The sequence below is a fragment of the Channa argus genome, chromosome 21, assembly GCF_033026475.1.
Source record: "Channa argus isolate prfri chromosome 21, Channa argus male v1.0, whole genome shotgun sequence".
Lineage (NCBI taxonomy): Eukaryota > Metazoa > Chordata > Actinopteri > Anabantiformes > Channidae > Channa > Channa argus.
The window spans coordinates 6,104,678-6,118,578 of record NC_090217.1 but is presented as its reverse complement, the minus strand read 5'-3'; the positions used below and the strand labels follow the sequence as shown (position 1 = coordinate 6,118,578).

The following is a 13,901-nucleotide window of genomic DNA, read 5'->3' as shown; positions in this document are numbered from 1 at the left end:
GAGATCAAAGCAGAGCTGTGGACCTTTAGCTCCGATCACAGGTTGATCACATTTTTAGCGATTTGAGTTAAAAAAAACAGCATGTGCAAAGGTTCTCAGGGCAGGAACCAGACTCCTGAAGTAGGTTAGCATGTTTACAATCACTCTACACTGCAGAACATCCATCTACTGAATGCCACCCCGCCACTGCCTGTCTGCCCATGGCCTTTGTGTTGTGGCCAAGGGCCCCCCCCCCCTCCTCCTCCTCCTCCTCCTCCTCCTCCACCTCCTCCTCCCTGGCTTTGATTGTGGGGAAGAAAAGGGATGAAAGAAAGACAGACAGCAGACCTTAAACACTTCCAGCTCCTCCAGGATCAGATCTTCATGCAGGGAATGGTTGCTTGGCAGGACAATCACCTTCTGTATTGTACCTTTGTCTGGGGGCAGAAAGCAAACACGTCATGGGCTGTGACCACACACACGCACTGAACAACTGTGTGAAACCGTTTTGGCATCACGCACTCGGTGGATGCCCAGAAATCTGTGCCGTCAGTCAAACCAGGATACAACCACTGGCGACAAAATAAACTTCTAGTCTGTTTTCCGTGTTCCCGTGTTTACTCTTGAATTAGCCATGAGAGCCACGAGCGGTTTCCATTGCAAAATCAACCGTGGCAAGAGTGGGAATGGAACCCAAAGGATGACAAAGGCCATACAAAGGGCACGATACCCCACCGCCATCGTGGGTATGGCTGCTTTGTCCCGGGAGTTGGACGTACGGTACCAGCTCCTGGAAATGTCTGATAGCAGCGTCTCCCTCATGCTTGAGACAAAGCAGCGTTACGGGGTCCAGCACTGGTTAAACAGCGCTGGCTTCTCTTCAAGAATTCAGGCCGGAGAAACAGCCCGGAGAAAGCTGCCCGATAAACACGAGCAGCTGCGAGGGGAGAGAGAGCGAGTCCCTGCACACGTGGACACGCACGAGCACTGAAATAATGCATAGACACACACACATACGCGCGCGCGTATTATTCGGTTTAACAGCCGTGTGATAAGCACTGAACGGACACACTTGTACCGGTGGAAATGTGTCTGGACAACATTTAATGCCACAATCTCGCAGCTGAAGACAGTTAACGCTGACATTTGAATAAAACAAACAGTGCTGATGGGAGTCAAATGATCGCAACCCACCCGCAGGTTCATTCTTTTCCAAAAAACTCAAATTCCTCTTTGGAATGAAGTGGACTATTTGACAGACATTCCTGGAAAAACTCTTGAACCATGTTTACTTTAAGACTGCATATAACGTCAAATACGGTTAGTTTTAAAGGCTCAACTCGTCTGTTGCCTTTAAAACATCATCTCAACATTATCTCTCACACTGTGATTCAGTCGTACCTGTGCCCAGGAACAGCACTTGGTAGTTGCCGTCGGCGGCCACGACCTGGTCCACGGCCACCGACGTGTATTTGTAGTCAGTGTTGGTTCGAACCACCAGGGGCCTCTTCCCCACAGGGTAGATGGAATTGAACATGACCGGGTGGTTCCGCACGAAGGTCACCACGTCATCTGGGAACTGTTTTGTTGTCTGGATGTCGGGGGTGAAGGCTCCGCCGGGGCACTGGAGAAAAGGGGAGATGTGCATTGTGTGGAAAGGAAGCTCGTTCCAATGCTTTACACAGTGGATGTGGTTAATTTTGCAAATATGTTTTTCGCTCATGAAGGAAAATTTGGACAATATGAAGTTAATGAGCATGGTTGTGTTGTGTTGGGCTTGATGGTGTATGAATGTCTTTTACGTAGTTGTCATTCTTCTTATAGCAAATGATTTGTAAATCATTGATGTGATGTGATTCTTTTAAGGAAGGGGCCAGTGATACAACATTTTCCTGTTAGTCTGTCTTAAATGTGTGAAGGTAAAGTATAATTAATAATTTAACCTAAAGGAGCCTTCACTGATTTTGAACTTGCCTCCGGGTGACATCACTTGAAAGGAGCTTTCAGTTCAGATTATGTTTTCTTGTTGCTCACACTAGTGAGTATGTAATCTTGGTCGAACCTATTTTCCAGAGCTCCCCCAGATAATGTGACCTTCTAATGATGAAAAACCATAAATAAAAAAATATAGTAAAGTCAGAGGGACGTTTAAAAGCATTAGTGTACATTTACACCCTGAACTAAAGCCAAAGAAAGCAAGTTGAAAATTGGTGAAGTCGCCCTTTAAATGTAGTTTTGGGATGGTGCATTGAAATAACCAATGGATGAATAGATGACCTAAAAGTGAACTCACGGTTCCCGGCCGTGGATAAGGAATGCGTCCCTGGAACGCCACCCACTGAAAGTTAGGCCCCTCTCTGTGTGCAAAGGGCCCGTTGAAGATGGTGAGGATGTCTGCCATGTTGTACACACACACCGCTGAGCCTTTAAACACAGAGCTGAAGAAAAGAGATGCATACCTCCAGTCACACAACAGTGGGAACATTTGCTCACAACCTCGAGACCCACCCAGGTGAAATATTCTCCAGCTGTTTATTAAAAGCGCCTTTTCTGCCGGTGTGCAGTCTGGGTGGACCTTTGGACTCGCTGCCACAGTCCAGATGGGACAACTCACCAACTAGATTTTCAATCTAATCTGATGTGGTTTGGCCCACACATAAAAAAACCGCACTGCTTAACACTGGAAAGAGGCTTTGTTATGAAAGATTATCAGAAGCACATTGTGCAAAGTGGAGACGAAGGAGGAAACACAATGTGAAGAAAGAAGTAACATTGAACTGTGGAGACCTGATAGACCTCACTGCTTGGTTTTGGGTGTGTTCAATGAACAGTGAAATACTGCTGTGGCTGCCCACGATCGAAGGCCAGTGACACAGTGACACAGTGGCTTAACCAGACAATAGAAGAATCAAGTGAACATCTCTTTAAAGCTTCTGCTGGTTGTGACTTTTTCTGTTCAACAGTACTTTATTTCTTTATGCAGTGTGACTTTCTTTGCTAATGGTAAATATGTGTTTACAGCTACGGCATGTAACTTTTTATAAGTAATTTCTTTTGCTTCTAAATGGTTTAGAGCGAGTCTCGCCCTTCTAACCAATCAACAGGAAAAACATATGTACAAGGAAGTGTATCATGAGGCACCACAGGCTTTAACACAGCATCAACATTTGATTGATTTTGAGTCTCATGCTGCGGCTAAATCAATTCCAAAGAGGTGCATCACGAAGCTTTAGTTTGTAACGTCAAGATAATAATGTTTGCAATATCTTCATCGTCACATCCTTGCACGATTGGAACCTATGACTATACTTTCCTGAAAACCAGATTTCTTCATAAAATACTGAGCATTATGAAATAGTACAGGGTCACCAACCTCCCTGAAAATAATATTTTCAAAATGACCAAAAAAAAAAAAAAAATTGGCATTACATGGTCTGTCTACTGCATGCATCTGTTATAATATAAAATACAAAGAGAAACTTTTTCCTCTGAAATCTGAGGAACGGGATTCTGGATCCATCTCCTCCAATAAAAATGCAGTGATAAAATTGTCTCCGCTCTCTAAAAATCTGCTGTGTACTATTATTGATGCTTGTGGAATACTTCCAACAATCCATTTCATGGGAAAAATATCCATATCAGTGTGTAGCATACATGTATGTCTTGTACTTGTTAAAAAATATGATCTCTGTTGTTTGCCTCCATAAGGAAAGAACATTAAAATATGAAGGTCATACGGTGAAGCTACCAGGACGTTCATCATCTGAATAAGCTGTTCTGCAACATGAAACATCATGTCTCTCTGTTACAGGCCCTTTGACAAGCACATCCCTCCCTCCCACTGATATCCAGTCAATGATTAACGTAACCGCTGAGGCCTGCAGGAATTTGGCAGTCGGCTTCACTGCTGTTGGTCTCACCTTGTGGACGTGAAGACTCCAAACACCGACAAGCCCTTGGGTTGATCCGTTTCCAGCAAAAACACACTTTCTGCAAGGGAAAACACAATACTTTAAGTAAAGCCCCTAATTTCCTTATCAACCCATCACTGCAGGCAGGACTGCCAAATAGTGAAGAATGCATGAATTAATAACTGCACATGTTGACAGACGGAGATCGAGGACATGAATGGAAAAGTGTTGTGAGCTGATGTTTCTAGTTTTTTTAGGAAGCTGAGGCTTATTTATGAGCATTTAATAACACATTCATACAAGATAACCAAAAGAAGCAGGCGAGTTGTTATGAAAATTGTGGAGGGGTTACAATCGTAATCCAGACCAAACAGAGACAGTTCCTCAGATTGTTTGTGGAGAAACCAATCGCTTGAAACATAAATAGTGAGATTTCAGGAATTAGGATGTCTCTGGCTGTTGGCCATGCATTTTTTCATTTAGCTTATTTCAAAACCATGGAAGCTTGGAAACACACACAAACACACACAAACACACACGCACACACACTCAAGTAGAAATATACCTTGAAGGACACCTTCACTGATGTTGAACTTGCTTCCTTTGGATGTAGTTTGGGTAGCACATGTACATGAATGCAAATAAACTTCCCTCAGAGTTCCCTATGTTAACATATCTCTCTTCCTCTAGCTGAAAAAGACCTCCAGATGACATCATTTGGAGTAACCTTCAATTCAGATTATGTGATCTCGTGACTTGTACTATGGAGGTTGTAATCGTGATCAACCCATGTTTCCAGAGCTCCACCAGATGACATCATCTGAACTCCTAATGATGAAAAACTCCTCTGGGTGAGAAATATTTTAATATAGTAAAGTCAGAGGGAAATTTAAAAGCTTTAATGTACATTTACACCCTAAACTAAAGCCATAGAAAGCAAGTGGAAAATTGTTGAAGTTGCCCTTTAATGCAAAACCTCAGTAATAAAAAAGTGTAATAGTAAAAATGTGTCACATTACATTTTACTCACCAAGTTCATCAAAGTGTGTTTCGGTTCCGTCTTCCTCCAGAACCGAACACACCATCCGAGCCTTGAGGAAGGTGGTCCATTTGTTGACCAGACTCCGCTGTCCCCCGATGTCGTTCTGGAGCCACAGGCAGCACATAGCAACTTAAAACCACAAAACATGCAGTAATGATTTACGAGACGAGGAGAAAAGCCACTTACTGGACACACTCTGGCCAACATAGTGTGGATATTTTTAGTGTTTCCACTGTTATCAGTCAACCGCTCACGGAAGAAAAAGTACAACTTCGCATCATTAGGGTCTGTTCCATCTGGTATCAGGTGGGCATCGATGAAGATTGGCTCTAAATGAAAGCAAAGAACTTAACAATGAATACCAATAAAGAATAGAGTCATTATTTAAAAATCTGCGTGTGTGTTTGTGCGCACTCACCACTAAGCCACTTTGAGTTGTGCTGGTCTGTACGCACTGCATTTCTCTTGGTCAGGCTCCTGAAGATGGCAGCATCTGTCCCCATGAAGTCAATGTACATGCCTGAGAACAGCTCCTGGTCTACACACACACACACACACACACACACACACACACACCACCAACAGTGGGTTCACACATTGTATAGATCCAGAAAAAAACAATTTACAGTAGTTCAAGACTTTACTAATGGACAAATGGGAACAGCCACGGCTATGTACTGTATATAAAATACTGACGCTTTTTTTCAGGAATAATAAACGATGTCCTGATTAGTTTATGAACATCTATAAATGTTTACAGATTCAAACTGTGTGTGTGCTCTGGTGCTGCTAATCAGTAGCTATGTGCTCTTCACAGCCGCTTCACGGTTTAAATCATTCCCTCTGCTCTCACTTCATCAGTCAGTCAGTTGTGGACCATGTGTTTCGGAGGATGCGGGTTAGGTTTGGACGGGATTAGAGGTGGGTGGCTCCCATCCAAGCTGCCTTGCTAAGGAACAAATGCTGATAGTGTTCAGACAGCTACGCTGGGTCCACAACATAAGGATGGGGAGATGAGTGCAGATGGTAGCGCTGCCTCTGATCGTGCTCTGAAGCTCCAAGTGCTGGATCCCTGCTTCCACAGTGTTTCCTTTGACCTCAACTGTGTTTGGCAGAGTACTTTCCTTCATGCCTCTTTAGGTTATTCCACCCTCTGGCTCCCTCATGGGCATCTCTGAAGGCAGCCATTAGCTGGCAAAGCTGCTGCTGAAATGGCAATACTCAGGAGTCGGATGTCTGAGCAGAGGGTGCAAAGTGTAGCCTTTAGCCGTGTCACCAGCAACCCTACACCCGCCAAAAAAACCTGAGATCAAAGGAAAGAGGACTGGGGAAAGTGGCAGCCTGACCTGAGGAAGACAGTGACCTTTGCATTTGGCATGTGTTAAAGTGGAACTGACATTTTGTGAATACAGCATCAATAAGCTTCGAGCCTGTAAATGTGCTTTTTCTATGCCAGAGGTCAGCTGACATTGCTATTATTGCGGTCTACTTTAGTAGAGCACATGTCAAGGAGAACAAATGTTGATACAGTACGAGACCTTTTGGCTCTAATTCAAAATGTGCACAACATGGGTTGTGTGTTTATGCAATCAAGCCTGTGTACATTTTGGAGTTAATCAGTATTTTGGGAAATTGGAAAGAAATATCACTGGTAAATGTATTTTTATTTTTAAAACCTTAAATGAATTGATGATGTAGGAGGCACCTACTGAGCATCACAGAGACTGTATTCACTTGAGGGTTGAAGGAGCACCTCCCTTTTCCTGATTCGGTCTTCGAGTCAATGTGAAATACTTGTTCCTGTCAAAGAGAAGAAAGGAAATCTGAGATTTCTGAGACAGTTTTATATGTTTTTTATTCTTTTTTTGCATTTTGTTCTCGCTTTTGATGTAATTTTACTCTGCTGCTATGGCACCTGAATTTCCCCCTTTAGGAAGGAAGTATTACCTTACTATGCTGTAGTGAAACCAATCATACCAACTGTCCCAGATGCTAAACCTGCTCAACTTCTTTTTTGTTTTAGTGAAACACATAAACAGCCCTGCCCTGTCTACCTTAACTCGCCCATGTGGGGAAATAAAGGGAATATTCCATTTGGGGGGAGAGGAAGACTTTCCCTAATGATATGTCGGCTGCCAAATTTTAACCTCCCTCCTGGCGATGCAGCGGACCGTCCAGACATCTCTCAGAGAGGCCTGGGGAAATTATTGAGCTTCCCGTCCCATTTCGGCCGGCCCGGTGGCGGTGGAGCTACTTCCACAAACAGGGATGCAAGTGATGTCAGCGGGGGAGTATTTTTCCAGAAAAACGAATCAGTTTGCTAAGAGGTGAACTGACTCCATCTGTTAGATTTTGCAATTAACCTTAAAACATGTATTTTAAGTCTTAAAGCTGCCCCCTGTTCAATATTGTGTTTTATAAATGTTTGGAGAATAATGTATGTGCAGTTTGAATCTAGAGGACTAGTTTCTCTGTGTAAATGTGCATGTCTAAACATGCATGCATATTAAAAAATGATGAAACACATTCGGCTTCTCTGAAGTCCAGCGGAGTTATTACACCATACGATGATTTAAAGGCCAAATAAAAAACAAAGTAACTCAACATAAAAGATGTTTATTGCACTGTTGGATGCTTTATGCATCCGAACATCAATTTTAGAAAGTAAACCAGAGAATCGCACACAGACACACAAAAGCACAGATGCCTGTTAATAACCCCCCCGATGCAGCGTTCTGATCAAGTTTTGAAATAACATGAGTGTGTGGCAACTTCTCAGGGCAAAGGTAATCTCCCGTTCAGCCTCCCGCCACAGCAGCTTGTTGCACTTAAGTGATCCCTTTTTTCCCCCAGACACTAACATGTTTGAGCTCAGAGGCTGCAAACTGAGCAGTCTGCCTTTTCAAACAAAAAGCCCAAATGAGAAAAGGCACCACAGTGCAGAGGGAGCCTTCTCGCTCTGCCTATTAGGCGTTTGGCAGCACTCACCAGCCTGTGGCTGAATGTTATGCACTCAGTGAGCACTTTTCTCCTGGAGGGTTTCACTGCTCTCGCTTCCAGAGCCGCGAGGCCGGAGATGAGAACCGAGAGCTGAGGGCCATCCCTAACTCTAGAGCTCCATTGCCCCCCCACCCCTCTAATTTCATCTGATTATCATCCACTTCATACATTTCCAGTACCTTGTGCTGTAGAAGCACCTCTCAGTCAAAACCATTTCACAGGTTGTGTGGTACTAAACAACTAGACAAAGTCTGACATCCCAAAATATATTGCTCTCCCTCTTCACTCATCCCCACTCATTTATGAGGACTTAATGTCTTTTTAACTTCAACAACCAGCTCTAATGCTGAAGAAAGGAAAGCAGAGTTATGAATTAATTTCCCATGTGAGTAATAAGCATAATAGTCCCTCAAGTTGATAAATGGAACCAACTTTACTTTTGAAATAATAATTGAGGCACCACAGCATTTTGTTCTTCTGTTCATTATTTTTTACTTTAGAAAATGTCCCATCAATGTCCCAACACATATTTTAATTTAAATAATATTTTCATACATTCTGTGTAAACTATTATAATATAATAAGTATACTAATATTATAGTTACTAGAGGTGCTAACGCGATGGTGAGATCATATTAAAGGGCCACCCCACTAATTTTCAACTAGTAAATGTACATTAATGCTGATAAACTTCCCTCTGGGTGCACTATATTAAAACATTTCTCTGCTTCTAGCTGAAAAACACTACCAGATGACATCACCCGGAGAAGTCTGTCATCATTAGGAGTTCAGATGATGTCGTCTGGGGGAGCTCTGTAAAATCAGGCTGACCATTATTACAAAGTTCATAATGTGAGCAACAAGATGACATAATCTGAACTGGAGGTTCCTACAAGTGATGTCATCTGGAGGAATTTTTCAGGTAGAAGAAACACAGTTTTGGTCTCAAGCTTCTCAAAAGCGATGGTGTTGACCATAGAGCCAACGTTTTTTTTTTTTCTATTGAAGTCAGTATGTCATCGGGTGCCCACCTCTGGTCTGCGTCCCCTGTTGGCGTAAACGCAGACAGGACTGTAGGCTCCGCTACCACACATGAACAGATGGGTTCTGTTGTAAGGCTGCACCACCCGGATGAAGTTCCCACAGCCGTGCTGGAAAATGCAGACAAAGGAAAAGACATAAAAAGGTTCAGTGTGTGAGGAACAATAAAAACATCACTCAGAGTCATTCCAGTTAAATGTTAAACGGTAAATTATCATAAACCTTTAACGAGAGGTGGCTCTCATTAAAGAAAAACCACAGTAGCTTTTAAAAGTGAAGAGCTTTATATGCAGTAGTTTATGATGAGAAATTGTAGACAAACATAACGTGCATTAGTGAACCTTTTTGACTTTATGACTCCTCTATTAAAGATTGCAAATCAAGCATTTCAGCCTGATCTCAGAGTATTTTATCATTTACCGTTCAGCAAACGCTCTCTGTCAAGGTGTTTGATCACATTAAACGTACTTGTGTAATGTTTTAGATCCCAGCTGTGAGATAATGCACTAAAACAGATATAACAGAGGCCTATTTCCTGGTTTACCCACAAGATTAACTAAAACTTCTAGAACATGTTTGTTGCTCTTGAACTACCATATTCCATATAGGGAAGAAATTCACACGAAACTCACTTATGCAATCACATGCTGCAGAATCAGAGACCCCAGAGCTGAGTCGCCCGGTATTAAGGTCAGTGGAAGTAAGACTGAGGGGTATATGTGATATATCTAGGTAAGGCCGATTGCTGATCTCCCCGCGTCTCTGCTTCCATTTCCCCAACCCTGGACAGCAGCAGGAGAGCTGGATTCTGTGGCTAATTAAGTCTGAACTTTCAGAAGACTGGTGGAGATAGAGATAGAGAGAGGAAAGAAGTGGGGAGGAGAGGAACGTGTGTCCAGGGAGCTGTCAGAAACTTGGCCGCGGCTGCAGGAAAAGCAGCTGCTGCAACCTACAGTCGGTGCACAGCTCCAGCGAGAGCTATCAGCAAAGAACAACTTAACTTTCAGCATTACACACCCATGTCCATTATTGATATTCCTCCTGTTTACTCTCGCTCCATCTTACTTTCTCCTCAATTTTATCATTGATACATCATCACCCTCACACACCCACTGGGTCTGGGGCCCGCAGCCATATCTGATGTCAGTCTCACACAGCTACATCCTGTCCGTTTTATTTTCCCCACGTGTTTCCATATCACACACATGAAACTTTTATGACTGTTCCACATAAACAGGATCCTGCATCACAGGCTGAAGTTCAAGTGGTGATCAAGCTGCTTTTAAAGTGGAGGCTTTGGAGCAAACAGCATCTTGATTTGGTCTTTGTTTCTCCTTCAGTGGCATCCTGAGTTAAACAATAGCAAACCGCTCTCTGTGGCTCTGCTTGAGAAATGTAATATATACAGATCCAGCAGATGCACGGCGGCTCTGGTTCAAATGAAGAAACCCATAAGAAAGCAGGAAGGCATTATAAATGACAGAAAGACCTCGGAGAAAATGAGCTGGAAAACCGATGCCCAGTAAAAGTGGAAAAACTACTAAGAAAGAAACTTAAAAATTAGCTGCAGCGAGTACAAAAAAGGGAGGAAAGAAGAGAGAGGAGGCCATTGAATGGCTCCACACAAAGATGGCTCACCCAAATATTTGTGGGAGCCTGTTTGCAGTGGGCAGGCTGTGACTCAGAGCAGCACAAGTCCCTCATTGACAGAGATCAGCCACTTCTCTCTTATTGCGACGGCACGTTGTACAGCATCAGAAAACGGGGAGATGTTTGAGAATGCAGGACAATCACACAGTGCTGGACTAGAAATCATACAAATTAGGCTTTCAATTTATGCAAAGATGTTCTTATAAAGATTTTTTTCCCTATGAAGTGTAAACCCTCATTCTCTCCGTCTATTCCCCTGTCGTCTGTGCTGCAGTTTTTAGAGGCATCTGGGTATGTATTTGTTCCAGACCAACCCAATTAAAGGAAAACGGAGGCGGAGGAGGAATCCGTCTACTGAGTCTGGCTGTATGTCTTCATTAAACCTTGTTGCAGCTAACAAGTGCAGCTCGGAATCAGGCCGGGTTATAAAATCTCTGCCTCAATGAGCTGCGGCTCATTTGGAAGCTTTGAGTCTGGTTTATTTTTCTACCGTGATCCCTGGTCCACCATCCTCCCACACTCTGCTCTCGTCGTGATAAACTCCCGTCTATTACAGAAGGACTCAGGGCCAGTCTGTGACCCTGTGGACATCTGCTGCCTGCTACACATGTGGTTGGACCTGACATGGGCTCACAGATGGCAGAGGGAAATCCCAGGGGGCGGCAGGCACATTGCTGCTGTAGGCCCACTTAGAGGAACGGATCTTGGAACAGCTGACAAAACTTTGGCTCTAGTTTTCAATCATCCTGCTTATTGCATTAGAGCCACTTGGATGTACTGTTTTTTAATCTGTCAGATTCTTTTATAATTGATCACATTAGCTACAATTTCATGGGTCTAACATAGTAATTTGGACAAAAGTGTCCTTTTAGCCAACTGGTGATTTATAGATGTTAGCCCATTATAAGATGTATAGGACACAATTCATTTAATTATTCTAATGTGATGGCTGTGGCTCAGGAGGTAGGGTTCCACAAATCGGGGTGGGATCCCAGACGAGCACTTTTTATGGCAGATCCATTGCCATTGGTGCGAGATTGTATGAATGTCTCTGAGCCTTTTGAGTATCCATAAAAGCACTATATAAATGCAGACTTTTACCGTTTAATACTTGCTATTTTATGAGTGGAGTTTTAATTTGACTTTATACCTTTTTTTACACTTGTTGAATAAAATTAGCCTTTAGATAAACTGCTTAGCTATATGAAGGTTAATGATGTTGATGTCCTGCCATGTTGAATTTGTTTTTTGTGCACCATTGCTGTGAGAATCCCTCTTCCTTTCTGATGATGACATGGAGTCTGCGTCTTGACTTCCCGTCGCGATTCTGAAAAGCGTTGCTATAATAAGGTCAGTGCTGCTGCTTCATGAGAGCTGCCTTACTTTTACACCATCTACATTAAATTGTAATAATTTCAACTATTTTTTAAGCCAACCAAAAGAAAATATATATGTTTGGCCACTGCAACCACCGTACAAGGCTTAGTGCTTGCCTCACAAGATGGCACCACCCTCCTCCAACAGTTAAGACTTCACATTCCCTATTGTAGCAACAGCACAGGTGAAGAGGAGTCATAAAGTTGGCAAACTGACTGAGTCAGGTTAATTTTGCTGGAATGTTATTCAGTGAGGTCAGTGAAGGTCTGCTGCTTTTACCGTAGGGTCCTTGCCTGCCATTTGGCATTCCTCTATCTTGCTAGTAGATGCAGGCCAAAACACCTAATGGAAGAAAAAACATGAGATTTGAGTCCAGAGAACCAATAACAGACTAAGTGAAGCATAAGATTAATACGAGCAAGTTGAGGTTTGATCATATCCTGTCTGCACAGACAGAAATCACAGGGACATGTTTTGGACACTGAACAAAAACCAGTGTTCTCAAAGTTTCCGTTTCGAGAGAAGTTTGAGTTTTGCTGTGTTTTGATTGAAGCTGTGGAAAATGTGTGCTTTCAAACCTGACAGGGGTGCTTAAAGGTCTAGCTCAATGAATACATCAAGCAATTTACTTGGGAAAAAAAGTGGATGCAGTGCAGCGCTCCCTGGGGGGATCTAAATGCTTTCCCATCTGTTTACGCATTTCATGGCTGTCAATTACACCCAGGATATCTCCTTCACTGCATACACAATCAGTTATCAGAGAGCTCAAGCATTTTAATGGCTCTTTTAAATAAGCCTAAAAGTGTTCGGATCAAGACAAATGTATGGTAATTTGCATATCATTGCAGCGTTTAGGATAAAATCCACCGCGGCACTTTTATGATGTGTCTCACAGACTGTTAAATTGAACAAACATTTTATTTTCTGTTTCACGACAGAATAAAAGATGCTACAGTAGATGTCAGTATTCCCTTAGGAAATAAAAATTACACATTATAACTAAAAGCATGTGCTGACCTTCAGCGTGCCATGGGTGATGTTATTGATGTCCATGGAGAGGACATGGTCTTTGCAGCCCACATACATACATACATACTGGTCCTCGTCCATCAGCAGGATCCTGTAGTCCATGGCCTTTTCTGATATACTGTAGTGTTCAAAGGACTGGGAGGCCTGCAGGTCTGGGAGACACACAGACAGACAATAAAGAGCTAAAGGAAAACATACAAATTAGCTGCTTTCCAAACTGAGATGAGAGAGAGTCTCCTTCTTTTTTTTTTCTTTTTAAACTAAATTAAACTAAGGATCAAAGCCCACACATGCACTCAAACCAAAACAAGACATTTCCAAATTATGTCCATGCTTAAACCAATGAGATCAGAAATGGAAACTCACTATAGCTGTGTTATGACTTTCAGGATGTGGATGCTGGTGTTTCAACATGCCTCAGTTCTCAGTTAGACCAACAATATGTTTATGGTAAAAGGCCACAGCAGTGATACACAGAAACCAAAGAGATAAAACTGGCTCTGTAGGCGTTTTGTTGGTTTGTCGCTATTGTATATTACTCACTTGGAGCCCTGGAGCTATGTTCAGTGGTAAAAGGTCACTTCACTGATAAACCATTTGACTGATTTAAACCGTTCGCCTTCACAGTAGACACTATAATAACAGTATATTACAGTACTATGAGTCACCCAGTACCATTTTTCACACATGTAATAACTTTCTTCCCAAGACGAAAAGATCTCACAGTGATTTATTGGTAAAGACACTTCCTGTTTCACTTTTATCCAGTGAATTTAAAAAAAGCTGTAACTGCAGAGAACGCATGAAAAGGTCTTCGTGCAGAGTCTCCTCTGCTCGTTAAAAGCTCACATTGTTCACACACACGAAATAAA

The 13,901-nt window shown here is 42.6% G+C and overlaps 1 protein-coding gene across 3 annotated transcripts in view; it reads right to left on the bottom strand.

The window, feature by feature from the left end:
* sema3c (sema domain, immunoglobulin domain (Ig), short basic domain, secreted, (semaphorin) 3C) overlaps positions 1 to 13,901 on the bottom strand; it is a 38,726-nt gene that overhangs the window by 5,568 nt on the left and 19,257 nt on the right. For 2 of the 3 annotated variants that reach the window (XM_067490264.1, XM_067490265.1), the window contains 11 exons: positions 13,018 to 13,181; positions 12,280 to 12,342; positions 8,964 to 9,083; positions 6,642 to 6,732; positions 5,351 to 5,470; positions 5,119 to 5,261; positions 4,921 to 5,035; positions 3,900 to 3,969; positions 2,273 to 2,417; positions 1,381 to 1,603; positions 328 to 416 (listed from right to left, as the gene is read on the bottom strand). In XM_067490264.1, coding sequence (XP_067346365.1) covers positions 328 to 416; positions 1,381 to 1,603; positions 2,273 to 2,417; positions 3,900 to 3,969; positions 4,921 to 5,035; positions 5,119 to 5,261; positions 5,351 to 5,470; positions 6,642 to 6,732; positions 8,964 to 9,083; positions 12,280 to 12,342; positions 13,018 to 13,181 — 1,343 coding nt within the window. Of the gene's footprint in view, positions 1 to 327; positions 417 to 1,380; positions 1,604 to 2,272; positions 2,418 to 3,899; positions 3,970 to 4,920; positions 5,036 to 5,118; positions 5,262 to 5,350; positions 5,471 to 6,641; positions 6,733 to 8,963; positions 9,084 to 10,611; positions 12,253 to 12,279; positions 12,343 to 13,017; positions 13,182 to 13,901 lie in introns of those variants that run through there. The other variant, XM_067490266.1, reaches the window with a different exon arrangement.